General features: G+C 37.1%; 1 protein-coding gene across 1 annotated transcript in view; it reads left to right on the forward strand.

Moving 5' to 3' along the window:
* Positions 1–13,852, forward strand: part of LOC110122228 (KH domain-containing, RNA-binding, signal transduction-associated protein 2-like) — a 356,268-nt gene extending 342,416 nt beyond the window's left edge. The window contains exon 5 of the mRNA XM_070456917.1: positions 13,589–13,852. Within this exon, the coding sequence (XP_070313018.1) occupies positions 13,589–13,852 (264 nt within the window). The remainder of the gene's footprint in view (positions 1–13,588) is intronic.
* The last annotated feature ends 1,649 nt before the right edge of the window (positions 13,853–15,501 follow it).

Here is a 15,501-nt window from a genome sequence, read left to right on the forward strand (position 1 = left end):
CACTGGGAAGACCCAGAGGGATTGGGTGGAGAGGCAGGTGGGAGGGGGGACTGGGATGGGGAATACATGTAAATCTATGGCTAATTCATTTCAATGTATGACAAAAACTACTGTAATGATGTAAAGTAATTAGCCTCCAACTAATAAAAATAAATGGAAAAAAAAAATAAAGCTTACTTTGTTTTGTTGTTAATCTTGGTTTTCAGTAAACTTTTTCCACTCTGGACAATTTCAAGTTTGTCTTTTTGTAGTACTCTCTCAAAAGTATGTACTATTTGAAATGTGTTTAGCTTTTTCTAATATATGCAGCATTTCTAATCATAGTGTTACAGTAAGAGGAGCCCCAATCAATAAAAAGGATTTTGTATCCTCAACTTTAAATAGATTCCCTTAGTGATTCTCCATTCATAGAAAATAGTGTGCCGCCTGCTTTCCTGAAACTTGGGATGTATTTGATGGTTTTTAAATTTTAAATCAGAGATTGAGCTGCGTGCTAAGTCACTTCAGTCATGTCCAACTCTTTGCAACCCTGTGGACTGTAGCCTGCCAGGTTCCTCTGTCCATGGGATTTTCCAGGCAAGAATACTGGAGTGGGTGGCCATGCCCTCCTCCAGAGAACCTTCCCAACCTAGGGATCAAACCCACATTTCCTGTGTCTGCTTCATTGGCTGGCAGATTCTTTACCTACTGAGTGACCTGGGAAGCCCAACCTATGATGCAGCTTAACTAAATCACAGATGGGGAAATCCTTGCCATAGTCCCAGCACCTTGTGGTCAGTCAATACATGTTCTGTTTTGTTCCTCAGTGAGCCTAGCAGTGTTAGCACTGGGGCAAGACAGCTGAATATATACTCTTAGTTCAGTACACAATGTGTTGTGTGTGTGTGTGTGTGTGTGTGTGTGTGTGTGTGTGGTTGAAAGATTAGAGGGCCGTCATAGCCTCCCTGCATTGACCTGTGATCTCCAAATGTTTCCATCCTTGCTAACTCCATATCCTTGCTCTTGGACCAGCAGGGACAGAGAGGGGACTGTGCTAATAGTTTGGATTAATACTTTTGGATTAGTAGATTCTATTCATATTTTCCTGTAACAGTGCTATAGGACAAACACTAGTACATCAAACTATTATGACTCCACTTTTCTGTTTATGCAGCATCCAAAAATGTTTGTTGCCCTAAGGTAAAGAAAGAATGAGTCTAAATTCACTTAAGCCTAGGCAGGTGATGTTGAAAATTTTCAGACAATACTATGAAAACAACAATTGTCAGGATTAGTGAGGGAATAGCTCCTCTCCTGAAAAAGGCATATTCTGTGCTAAGAAGCAGAACATACCCTGATCAATATAAAGTGTCACAAGCAGTCCAAGTCTAGGTCCTGAGCTCCTTACTTTTCCTTATGCTTTTCCAAAAACATTGATTTCACAGACTTTGAGGAAAAAAAAATTGCAGAAGGGCTTTCCACATCCAGGAGGAGTTTTGTAGTCGCTCCAGTGCCAAACACCCAAGCTCAGCCTCCCTGTAAACTGCAACACTTGGGAGTCAGTCCAGAGGCGTGTGGACACACTGCCTCCACTCTGCTTTGGTTCGAATGTGTTCCAGAGGTTCTGTGCACAGTTTCTATGTCCCAGCACTGATAGAACATTTTATAAGTCTATAAAAATGAAGCAGAGAGAAACTCATCACAAATAAAAGTTTAAAAAATTAACATTCACTTACTACAAATATAGTCTTTCCATGTAATTGAATTATTTGAAGAGAATAGAAACATCTTTACTCTCCCCATTCTTTTGTCTAGTCTATAAAAGACATTTTCCTTTTAGACATTATCAAGTATACTTTTGCTAAAACGATATGAAGGCTAGAAAGGGAAAGTGACAACGTCTATAAGATCAAATTTTTATGTTCCCCATTTCCATTGAAAAGTATTTATTTTCAGGTAACAGAAAACATAGCCTTTTATTTGAATAAAGCAATTAATATAAAAGTATATAGAGATTATACTTTCTATTAAGATTTAGATATGATCTAAGAAACATCACTTACGTATACTCTGCCATAATCCACTCCCCCACCTCCAATCACACATACATGATGCCAACAGAAAAACACTTTGTGTTCAAGTATCCATGAAACCAAATGTTCCGTTGAAGGATACTATCAATATTAGTAATATAATACCAAATATTTTCGATATAATCATATATAGAAGCTATTGCAGTTAAGATTCTATTGAGCAATCATTTCTATGTTGCTGCCTATGTGGAGTTGGATGAATATATTTGTTCTGAATAAAAGTCCACAGGGGGTTGAAAGCAGATGATGATTTCAGAGAAAGGTAAGGTTTTTCTAGTGAGTATTTACAGAGGGCATGCAGAAAATGAAGCTGGTGAGCTCAGCCAGCACCAGGTGCAAAAACCCTGTAATCCCATGTGGAAATCATTGAATTTTAGGTATATAATATGTCAGCAAAGGCTTGTCAGCAGGAACTGGTATAATCTGGAATTTTTTTTTTTTTTACAGAAAATTAAAAGTTGCAACAATACATGTTCTATCTGTGGCATTTATTAACTTTGCATCCATATGTTGTAAATTTGGATGCCGTTCCGTGCTGATGTCACAAGAATTCTAGTCAGTGGTTTGCACTTTACAAGTCCTAATGTGTTTGCTTCTGGGTCTTGCTGCTTGATGAACAGCATAATGCATTTGTCTAAAGTAAAGCCTTCCAAATCCTACCTTCAAGGCCAAATTGCCTTGTATTCTACCTTCCAAGAGCAGGAGACAGCCTCTCTAGAGTCCTTCTGAATGTCTTCGGCAGGTTTTGTGTCCTTTTTATGTTCTAATTTTTTCTCCTCTGGCTTCAGCACCCTTGTCTTTGCTGTCTGGCATCCTGTTGCTCTCTCCTCTACAAACAGGAATGACTGTGCAAGGTGACCTTCCCCAAATTGATATCCCACCTCAACAATTTCTCTCAGAACCAGTCATTTGGCATTGCTCCTTGCTAACTGGGATTCAGTAGGACTTGCTTTTCCATCATTGGCTAGCAGCATCATGAGTCTCAGAAGCAAATTTGATGCAAGTAGAGGGCCAAAAGTGACTGTACTGAATGAAATCCCCCCACCAGCTCAGTAGTTGTCTTTACTTCTTAATTTTCTCCCACAGCCCTATTCCAATTCAACAGGTTCCTGTCTAGGTTTTACTTAAGACATTTTATCCTTGAAGATATGTTTGCTTGAAATGGAAAACAGGATACAGCTCCCTTGAGAATCAACATGCTAAGTGATTTGTAAAATACACTTCTCTGGTGTCACAGATGGTAGATAACCTGCCTGCAATGCAGGTCACCTGGGTTCAATCCCTGGATTGGGAAGATCTCTTGGAGAAGGGAAATGGCTACCCACTCCAGCATTCTTGCCTGGAGAATTCCATGGACAGAAGAGCCTGGCAGCCATGGGGTATCAAAGAGTTGGAAGCACACTTCCATCTTTAATGATGTCTTGTCAAGAGTCTTTCATTTTGCTTTTTACTTTAGACACCATACACTCGAGACGGTTTAATTCCTCGTGAATTCTAGACTATTGAGCCTTCTTGGGAATAGGCATTGTCTTTTTCACTGGTGAAAATTTTCAACAGACAAATTCCAGGTAGTCTGAACATTGTATTGCTTGGAAGAGCATAACAAATACCATAAATTATAGTGGAATAGTTAAAATAATGAATTGTCATCTTATGACATCATCACCATCCATGGCCCCAGAAACTGAAATCAGGATAGTTCTTGGTGTTCCAGAAGACTCTCAGGCCCTGGATTGTTTCAGGCGCAGTAAACAGAAAGTTGCCCTCAGCACAGAACCTGGTGCATACTCACTGGCAAACCTACTATCTTTGTTTCTAAATCTGAAATTTTGTACATGGGAAGTCCTTTGTCAATTGTTTATTTTCCCTTTGTGCATCCAGCTCTAGAGGCATATAAGAATTTTTTATTGCTATTCATTTGTTTGCTTGCTTATTCTTGCTTTTCTTAAAATTCAGGGATTTTCCTGAAATGCATCTCACTTTGGCTCTTTTCTCTTAATTTCAGAATAGAATTAGGTAAACACTTATATTCTGCATCCTGCAAAGTTTTCTTCTGTTATTTATTTGTTTTTCTTCTTTATGTTTTGATTTTTCCTTGTGTAATTCTTACTATTACATATCAGCTTTCCTGGATCTATTTTCTATGTTTCTGATATTTCCTTCGTAATCTTTATCTATCCATGTACTTTCCTTTGTATTTAATCATTCTGTGCAAAATTTATAATTTCAGTCATCCTCTCCTTAATTTAAACTACTGTATTATTGTCTTGCTTTGAGTTCCCCTAGACGAGGACAATGTGGAAAGATGTAGTTATGTGAAGTTTATTTGGAAGGAAATCTCTGGAAACCTTGGTAGAGGAGTAAGGAGTAAAATAAGAAAATTAAGGAAACCCATGTAATGTGCTTTCTCAAACAGGCTAAAGGCATATCTCCACTTGTGCACAGAGCAGTTGCTTTGTGCAACTGATCAGCTTTCTTTGAAGCAGCTGCAGCTTAACAGCTGAACTTTAGCAACAAACCTATGGGATGACTACGGCTGCCACCACATCTAAGGGTGGAGCAGGCTGGGGTGTTTACAAGCCAACTCTCTCCAATCACTAGCTGACAACTGGTCCATAGAAAGTTAGTCCTGGCGTGTCCTCCCTGCTCTGTGCTTAAGTAGGGCTATCCCTCAAGGCCAGAGCAAGCCTCCAGCAAGAAAATAAATACACACTGGTTACATGAAGATAACAAAGCCAATGGATATGTGCAGAGTATGCACAGTGTCTGTTATAGAGAGTATTGGTGGAATTTATATAATAAGAAAATCTTCTCCCAGCCCAGAATCATGTCTACAAAAAGAACTCTTTTTGTAGAGAAGATGCTTTTATTATTATTAAGCATTAGATCTGAATGTGATGGGCATCATGGGCCATTCACCAAGAGATGAAAAGACAGGGAGAGAACTCATCCTTTTATAGCCAAGCAGATACAAACCATTATGTACTTGTTCTCAATGTAAAAAACAAGTAATCCCCAAGTAAGAGGGCTTGATAGCACACAGAGAGCATCCTAACTTTGCATGATTATTGGTTAGCTAATTAGGCTCATCCAGGAAAAAGCAGACTTCTTGTATCTTTATGACAGGAAGTACTGCAACCTGAAGCAAGGCCCCTACCAAAGTTAGGCTTTTACTATCCCCTCACAGAAACTAGGAGATAAATGCTTGTCTTGATGCTTGCATTTAAAAGGTGCCTCTGTATCCTTGAGAAAGACATTCCTAGGTCATAAAGCTGACAAAAGGCCTAACAGATCTTCTAAAGAATTTATGTACTTTTCAAAGAGAGGAGAAAGTACTTACAATCAGAAGTTTTCTAAATTAAAGGCTCTGGGGAGGAAAAAAAATCGCTCTGAGAAAAAGGAGTGAGGGTGATCTCGTCCCTTATTTTCAACAGGAAAAACTAAGTCTCTTATTTTTTATTTGTAATTGTTTTTAAATGGGAAATCAAGTCTTTTTAAAACGATGAAATGTTTGTGCCTGCATTTTATCTCAACTGCTGACTGAAATGTGTTTATTCAAGTGTTTCTCTTCCTGCAATTCAGTTGACTTGTATTCATTGTGTTCAGATGTTCTGCCTGACTTTCCTGTCCGTGGCTACGAGTATTTTATGTTATTTTTATTTGTCAGCTTAGACATGGTTATTGAAATTGAATAATGATGAAGTCCTTTAAATAATAAGTGGAAAACAGAGATCCCTGTGGGCCACTGATCCCTGGGTTTCCAAAAACCCTGGCTTTCCGAGATTTCTCCAAACCTCAAAGCAAAGCATGTGGAACCTACTTCTTGGTTATTTCTCAGCTGTTGAGTTCAGGGAGAATCATTACACCAATACAGGGACATCTCTGAGTTGGGAAGATCCCCTGGAGATGGACATAGCAACCCACTGAAGTTTTCTTGTCTAGAGAATCCCATGGACAAAAGAGCCTGGCTGGCCATGGTCCATAGGGTCACAAAGAGTCGGACACAACTGAAGTGGCTTAGCATGCAAGCACACCCTTTCTCCACAAAGTCCAGATCCTTGACCCACAGGCTCTTTCTGGGATCTACTCCCCTTTTTTTCTGCCTCACCACTGGCCTCCAACACAAATGCTTTCACATCCCAATTACAGTTTCCTCTACCTAACCCAAACAAAGCCTCTGGATGGATTAGCAAGAGCAGATGCTAGGGAACTGTATTTTGGTAATTGTAGCCCCAGGTCGTTCTATTTCCACAAAATAAATGTTTTTGACTATCTTACTTAAAAAGCAAATGACTTTTTAAATTAAATGTCTTTCATTTTTAAATTCAAGAGTTTGACCTGTGATCAAACCTTCCTATAGGTTTCATTACATCAAGATTGATGGCCTAAATGCAAAGGAAATCCAAAAAAGAGGGAATATGTGTATATGTATAGCTAATTCTCTTTGCTGTACAACAGAAACTCACACAAGATTGTGTTTCAACTATACTCCAATAAAAATTATAATAAAATAATGGCCTCTTTCCACTTGAATAATGAAATGACCCTTGTGTTGTATTGAGATGCTCTGCATTGTTTTGGATAAAACCTTTTCAGAGTTTGGAAAACCAAACCATCCTTGATGTTCCTTAGAGTGCTTGGTTTGATTGTTCTGAGTTGAGAGTCATAGACTCTAATAAACTCTCAACTTTCAAATTCAAGCATAAAGAATCTTTTGTTTGGTACTTCCTACCTCTCTGATTTCCAATTACTGACCTATTTTAAAAATACTACCTTTTGTCTCATTGATGTTTCTGGCCCTTCACTCTTCATGAATTTAGGTAGTGTTTGGCTGGGTGTACAGCTCTGACAAGATTCCCTCACAGAGCTGACCGTTTGGGCCACACATGCTATAATCTAGGAGAGTTCTTGCCTGTTCAGCCTGGGGGAGCAAGGCAAAGGCAAAAGAAACTGAGATCCTCTTCACGGTCAGCCATTGCATCTCTACAGCAGACAAATATGTACACAGATATATGTACACACACACATATGTATAACATTTGTACAAAATCCCTTTGTGAGGATGCAACTTGGACAGATGAATGTACTAGAAAAGAATTTCTACGTAAGTGTAGTTACAAATACTCTTAAATTAGTCACTCAAACAGTCCCATTCAATCCAAGGTATAAATAATTCACTTGTTTCTATTTGAATTTCGTGATAGAGAAAGCTGTACAGATAATAGAATTATTTATTACTGAAGAGGATTTATATTAAAAGATAGTTCTCTGGGCATTAATAATAATAATAAAAATCTACAGAAAACACTCAGTAAGTTATAACTCTGAGGATAAAATATGACAAGAGTAATTGCTAAAGTAAAAACCAAAATATAAAATTTTTGTGTACTCTCTATTATGTGTTTTCAACATTTCTTTTATTTAGCATATTCCTAGCACTGGTAGAGTATTCAGGAGAATAATTAGGATATTTGAATGCATTGCCTTTTTTAGTTCATATTTGTTTTTATATCGTTTTGAACCTTAGATATGTAGCAAGTCATATTTGACTAATGCTTTTATTGCTATTATTATCATCATTTTAACATTGAAGAATTAGAAGCTCAAACTAGTTAGGTCACTTATCAAAATTTATACACTATTGAGAGGAAGAGCTGCAATTTTTGCTGTAGTATCCATAATCAGAATATGGACTGCTGAAGCTAATATGACATGTGTTCTTTCAAAGTTATATCATCCATTTGACATGCTGTAGGATTCGTTTGAAAGTTAAAATTCAAGAAAGTAGACATGGTGATTATAATTTTTTTTTTTTCTTATTCTAAACTCATGAGCTTTTTGGCTTAGAGTAATTTTCAAATGTATGATCTCTTGGAGTAAAGTAGCACATTTAAATTAATTTAATAATAATTAGCTTTTTCCAGTAGTCATGTATGGATGTGAGAGCTGGGACATAAATAAGGCTGAACCCCAAAGAATTGATGCTTTTAAACTGTGGTCCTTGAGAAGACTCTTGAGAGTCCCTTGGACTGCAAGGAGATTCAACCAGTCAATACTAAAGGAAATCAATCCTGAATATTCATTGGAAAGACTGATACTGAAGCTGAAGCTCCAATACTGTGACCACCTGCGGTAAAGAGGCAACTCATTGTAAAGGACCCTGATGCTGGGGAACAAAGAAGGCAGGAGGAGAATGGGATTACAGAGAATGAGATAGTTGGATGGCATCACCGAATCAATGGACATGAGTTTGAGCAAGCTCAGGGAGATGGTAAAGGACAGGAAAGCCTAGTGTACTGCAGTCCATGAGGTCACAAAGAGTTGGACACCACTGAGCGACTGAATTGAACTGAACTGAACTGAAGAATTCTTGCATCCCTAGAATAAACCCAGTCTGATCATGGTGTATGAGCTTTTCGATGTCTTACTGAATTCTGTTTCCTAACATTTTGTTGAGGATTTTTGCATTCATCTTCATCATTGATATTGGCATGTAGTTTTCTTTTTTTGCATGTTGTCTTTGTCTGGTTTTGGTATCAGTCTGATGGTGGCCTCATAGGATGAGTTTGGAAGTGTTTTCTGCAGTTTTTTGAGAGAGTTTTAGGATAGGCATTAGCTCTTTTCTAAATGTTTGATATAATTCTGTGAAGCCATCTGGTCCTGGGCTTTTGATTTTTGGGAGATTTTTGATAACAACTTCAATTTCAGTGCTTGTAATTGGGTTGTTCGTAATTCCTATTTCTTCCTGGTTCAGTCTTGGAAGATTGAACTTTTCTAAGAGACCGTCCATTTCTTCCAGCTTATTAATTTTATTGCCATATAGTTGTTCATAATAGTCTTTCGCAATCCTTTGTGTTTCTGTGTTGTCTGTTTTAACCTCTCCTTTTTCATTTCTAATTTTGTTGACTTGATTCTTCTCTCTTTTTTTCTTGATGAGTCTGGCTAAAGGTTTGTCACTATTGTTTATCTTCTCAAAGAACCAGCTTTTAGTTTTATTAGTCTTTACTATTGTTGCTTTCATTTAATTTTCATTTATTTATGCTCAGTTTTTATGATTTCTTTCCTTCTACTAATTTTGAGACTTATTGTTCTTTATTCTACAGTTGTTTCAGGTATATAGTTAGGTTGTCTGTTCAATGTTTCTCTTGTTTCTTGAGGTAGGTTTGCATTGCTGTAAACTTCCCTCTTAGAATTCCTTTTGCTGCATAGGTTTTGAGTTGTCTTTTCCTTGTCATTTGTTTATAGACATTTTTCTTTAAATTTCCCTTTTGATTTCTTCAGTAAAGTATTGGTTATTTAGAAATGTACTATTTAATCTCCATGTGTTTGTATTTTATACAGGTTTTCTCTTGTAATTGATGTCTACTTTTATAGCATTGTCTTCAGAGAAGATGTTTGACACAATTCCAGTTTTCTGAAATTTACTGAGGTTTGATTTGTGACCCTAGATGTGATCTATCCTGGAGAATGTTCCATGTGCACTTGAGAAGATGTATTCTTCTGCATTTGAATGGAATGTCCTAAAGATATCAATGAGATCCATCTCATATAGTGTATCATTTAAGACCTGTGTTTCCTTAATTAATTATCTGTTTTGATGATCTGTCCATTGGTGTGAGTGCGGTTTTAAAGTCTCCTATTATTATTATTATTATTATTATTATTAGGAGAAATATCAATAACCTCAGATATGCAGATCACACCACCCTTATGGCAGAAAGTGAAGAAGAACTAAAAAGCCTCTTGATGAAAGTGAAAGAGGAGAGTGAAAAAGTTGGCTTAAAGCTCAACATTCAGAAAACTAAGATCATGGCATCTGTTCCTATTGCTTCATGGCAAATAGATGGGGAAACCGTGAAAACAGTGGCTGATTTATTTTTGGGGGGCTCCAAAATCACTGCAGATGGTGATTGCAGCCATGAAATTAAAAGACACTTTCTCCTTGGAAGAAAAGTTATGACCAACCTAGACAGTATATTAAAAAGCAGAGACATTACTTTGCCAACAAAGGTCCATCTAGTCAAGACTATGGTTTTTCCAGTAGTCATGTATGGATGTGAGATTTGGACTATAAAGAAAGCTGAGCACAGAAGAATTGAGGCTTTTGTACTGTGGTGTTGAGATGACTCTTGAGAGTCGCTTGGACTGCAAGGAATCCAGTCAGTCCATACTAAAGGAGATCAGTCCTGGGTGTTTATTGGAAGGACTGATGTTGAGGCTGAAGCTCCAATACTTTGGCCACCTGATGTGAAGAGCTGACTCATTGGAAAAGACCCTGATGCTGGGAAAGATTGAGGGTGGGAGGAGAAGGGGATGACAGAGGATGAAATGGTTGGATGGCATCATTGACTCAATGGACATGGGTTTGGCAAGACTTCAGCAGTTGGTGATGGATAGGGAGGCCTGGCATGCTGCAGTTCATGGGGTCTTTGCATGGGGTTCATGCAAAGAGTCGGACACGACTAAGTGACTGAACTGAACTGAACTGATTATTATTGTGTTACTATTAATTCCTCCTTTTATGTCTGTTAGTGTTTGTCTCATGTATTGAGGTGCTCCTATGTTGGGGGCTTAGATATTTACAATTGCTATGTCTTCTCTTAGATTGATCCCTTGATCATTATGTGGTGTCCTTCTTTATCTCTTGTAATCTTTATTTTAAGGTCTATTTTGTCTGATATGAGGATTGCTACTCCAGCTTTCTTTTGCTTCCCATTTGCATGGAATATATTTTTTCATCCTGTCTCTTTCAGTCTATATGTGTCTTTAGGTCTGAAGTGGGTTTCTTGCAGACAGCATATTATGGGTCTTGTTTTTGTATTCATTAAGCCAGTCCGTGTCTTTTGGTTGGAACATTTAATCCATTTACATTTAAAGTAATTATTGATATATATGTTCCTATTGCCATTTTCTTAATTGTTTGTGGTTGGTTTTGCAGTTCTTTTTCAACTCTTGTGTTTCTTGAGTTTATAAGTCCCTTTAACATTTGTTATAAAGCTAGTTTGGTGGTGCTGAATTCTCTTAACTTTTGCTTGTCTGAAAGCTTTCTGTTTCTCCATCAATTTTGAATGAGATACTTGCTCGGTATAGTAATCTTTGTTGTACATCTCCCCCATACTTTAAATGTATCCTGCCATACCCTTCTGGCCTGCAGAGTTCCTGCTGAAAGATCAGCTGTTAAACATATGGGGTTTCCCTTGCATTTTACTTGTTGCTTTTCCCTTAATGCCTTTAATATTCTTTCTTTGTGTTTAGTCTTTGTTAGTTTGATTAGTATGGGTCTTGGCATATTTCTGCTTGGGTTTACCCTGTATGGGACTCTCTACCTCTTGAACTTGATCAACTATTTCCTATTCCATGCTGGGGAAATTTTCAACTATAATCTCTTCAAGAATTTTCTCATACACTTTCTTTTTCTCTTATTCTTCTGGGACCCCTATAATTTCAATGTTTTTGTGTTTGATTTTGTTCCAGAGGTCTCTGAGACTATCCTCAGTTCTTTTCATTCTTTTTACTTTATTCTGCTCTCCAGGAGTTATTTCCACCATTATATCTTCCAGCTCACTGATTCATTCTTCTGCTTCAAATATTCTGCTATTGATTCCTTTTAGAGTATTTTTAATTTCTGTAATTGTGTTGTTTGTCTCTTTATGTTTATTCTTTAATTATTCTAGGTCTTTGTTAATTGATTCTTACATTTCCTCCATTCTGTTTTTAAGCTTTTTGATCATCTTTACTATCATTATTCTGAATTCTTTTTCAGATAGTTTGCCTATTTCCTCTTCATTTGTTTGGACTTCTGTGTTTCTAGTTTGTTCCTTCATTTGTGTAGTATTTCTCTGCCTTTTCATCATTTTTTTTTAACTTATTGTGTTTGAGGTCTCCTTTTCTCAGGCTTCAAGGTTGAATTCTTCCTTCCTCTTTGTTTCTGCTTTCCTAAGGTTGGCCCAGTTGTCTGTGTAAGCTTTGTATAGGGTGAGCTTTGTGCTGAGTTTTTGTGTGTGTGTGTGTGTGTGTTTATTTTTCCTCTGATGGGCAAGGCTGGGTGAGGTGGTGATCCTGTCTGCTGATGATTGGGTTTGTATTTTTGTTTTGTTTGTTGTTTAGATGAGGTGGTTGTGTGATAGCACGTATTGTATTCGAGTGATTTCCTTTATGTGAATTCTCACTATTTGATACTCCACAGGGTTAGTTCTCTGGTAGTCTGGAGTCTTGAAGTCAGTTCTCGCTCTCGAAAGGCTCAGGCCTTGTTCTCTTTGTAAGTTCCAAATGAGAATTATTTCTTATTTCTCAGAAATCTTGTCTGACAGAAAAGGTCCTGAAGTGATGCTCTCATTGTATGTGTATCCAAGAGGCAGGGGTCAGCAGCAATCTTATTTTATTACTATTATTATTATTATTTTCATCCTTTGAAATTTAGTGAATCAATTGCTAGTTTGGGAGAGGAGAAACAAGAAAATTAAAATAAAATTAATATTATTTATGGTAACTTTTGAGCTTCCCAGGTGGCTCGGCAGATTAACAATCCATCTATAATGCAGGAGACTCAGGTTCGACCCCTGGGTCGGAAAGATTCCTTGGAGCAGGGCATGGCAACCCACTCCAGTATCATTTCCTGGAGAGTCTCATGAACAGAGGAGCCATGTAGGATACAACCTATAGGTTGCAGAGTCAGACATGACTGAGCAAGCATGTGTTAATTTTTCACTGAATTTTACTTCCCTGTAATCTTTGCAAAATGAGCTGGACTTGAGTCCCAACTTTGCTGAGGTTACTTAAGTATTTTAAACTCAATATCCTAATTTGAATTATGTGAATGTTATGCAAGGTTATTGAAAGATTAGAGATGACACGAGTAAAAAACTTTGCACAAGGGAGTGAAGTCAGAAGCATCTGAACTGAACTGATCAGTCATCTGTAATAACTGTGCAGTGCTCACAAAAATCTGAGAATATGCAGCTCATTCAGAATCAAGGCCAACATAATGCCTAACAGCCGTTGCTTTAACTTACTCCTGTATGAGGCGGCAAATGATAGCAGAGTGATGGGTAGGACCTGTTCCCTTGGGAATGAGCCTGTGAGAGAAGCCTCTGTTTTGCTCACTTAAATGGAGAGCAAGTAACCATTTCACCACCTCTCAAAAAATATCTATAAAATCCTGGTTTTCTTAAAAAACAGTGGCATCTTGGGTTCATTGCCTGCAAATGATTACTTGTCAGACACAAAAGCAATATTTTCCTTCCAGTGGAGTTAATGGCATTTCTGTCGCTTTTTTGGGGGGATTTAGCATTTTCATTTAGCTGATTAAAATGTGCAGTTAATTATTATGCCAGAATTTTTTTTAAAAATCAAACTCTTAAAAATTATTTTGAAATATTTAAATGACTTATGCCAGATTTTTACTTTCCACTTGGGGAAAATTTGCTTATATTATGTCCTTTTGTCATCTCCTCAGTAAATGTTAAATTGATGTAAAATAAGTGGATTTGTATTTATAAAAATAACTTTTTTCACAGGAAGAAGAATTAAGAAAAAGTGGGGAAGCCAAGTATGCCCACTTGAGTGACGAACTTCATGTATTAATTGAAGTGTTTGCTCCACCGGGGGAGGCTTATTCACGTATGAGTCACGCATTGGAAGAGATTAAAAAATTTCTGGTTCCAGTAAGTATTTTTCATTTTTTACAAATAAGTTACTCATCAGTTCCTATTAAAAATGTGCCTTTGATCTTCATTCACTTTCTAGAAAAGAAATTTATGTTGCAGATTATTTATTTGTAGAGTTAATGTGAAAGTGAAAATAAAAAGGAATAAAAAAAGCACTTAGCACAGGCTCTGGCATGTTGCTACCAGGTGGTGATTTGGCAGTAGTTTTTCTTCCACATGTTACATCCTGTGCGATCCTTCACGGCCATGAAGAGTAAGACAATTAACACTAAAGCTTAAATACATAACTGAAGTTGTATACTTTTCTTTTGTTTCTTAATTGCTTGTTAGTTGACATGTATTATGCATAATTTTTAATTAGCAGAGAAAATGTTTCCAGGTATAGTGGAAGGGGAAAGAGACTTAATATGCAATATGTGTAATGACAATGATAGTATTTGAAATGATCGTGTACTTTTATGCAATAGTATGCCAGGTGCTGACTCATTATAAAACATAATGTAAAATAATCAATATTAATAAAACTAAACATTTATTGACATCATGCAAAAGTCAGAAAAATAAAATCATTGCATTGTATGAGAGAAACAGAACATTCAGTGTTCAGAAAATGTAAGCCAGCATATTCAGGGTTGCATATTGAATAGAATTCTCTACTGATTTCCTAAGAAATAAAAGAAGGTTAAATAATGAAGCTTTCCTAAAGGTCAACAATTTAGCATTCCAGGAAGAGGTAGTCTGAACAGAAAGCTTGGCATCAGGCTTGGACCTGGAAATAAAATAGAGAATGTTAAGTAAAGTTTTCTGGATTGTCCTGGCAGATGTCTTCAGCAGAGAGAGAAAAAGAGTAGCTGAGATTAATCTGTGCAATGAAGAAACAGTATAGATTTCTAAACTAAGTAATAAACTCAGAGGAAATGTGGGTAAGATTCATTGACTGGCAGTAATTTTGAAAATAGGGGAAAAAAACCCAGAATTTCATTTTATATATAAAAATATAACCACACAACCTATTTATATGCCCAGTTGTAAAATTTCTGTCAAGACAAGGTTATAGAATAATCCCATACCACTCTGATTATTCCATAACTTTATATGCACCCAGAATTTCTGCCCAATTTACTATCTGGTACTTATCTGAACACCTTCCTAAATAGATCCTGCGTTTCTTAAGAATGAGGATGCTGTGTCCTCTCTTCCTTTTGTTTTTGAACTAAATGCCTCGTGCTGTTGGGTAAATAGTTTTACTATATTTAGCTCAGACCAGCCCGACCGCTGGTGATCTAAGTGGTATCAAAAAAGGCTAGAACTGCCTGCATTACTAATTCCTTTTGGGACTGTAGACAAGTCAGTTAAATTTCCACAGCTTTAGCTTCAGTTCAGTTCAGGTGCTCAGTTGTGTCTGATTTTTCGTGACCCCATGGACTACAGCATGCCAGACTTCCCTGACCTTCACCAACTCCTGGAGCTTGCTCAAAATCATGTCCATTGAATAAGTGATGCCATCCAACCATCTCATCTTCTGTCGCCCCCTTCTCCTCATGCCTTCAATCTTATCCAGCATCAGGGTCTTTTCCAAAGAGTTAGTTATTCACATAAGGTGACCAAAGTATTGGAGTTTCAGCTTTGGCATCAATCCTCCCCATAAATATTCAGGACTGATTTCCTTTAGGATTGACTTCAGCTTATTTATCTTTAAAAATAAGGTAGTAATAATGGGTATTGTGAATACTAAAAGTAGCAGATATTGTTATTGTGAATAA

Source organism: Odocoileus virginianus, chromosome 27 (assembly GCF_023699985.2).
Source record: "Odocoileus virginianus isolate 20LAN1187 ecotype Illinois chromosome 27, Ovbor_1.2, whole genome shotgun sequence".
Taxonomy (NCBI): domain Eukaryota; kingdom Metazoa; phylum Chordata; class Mammalia; order Artiodactyla; family Cervidae; genus Odocoileus; species Odocoileus virginianus.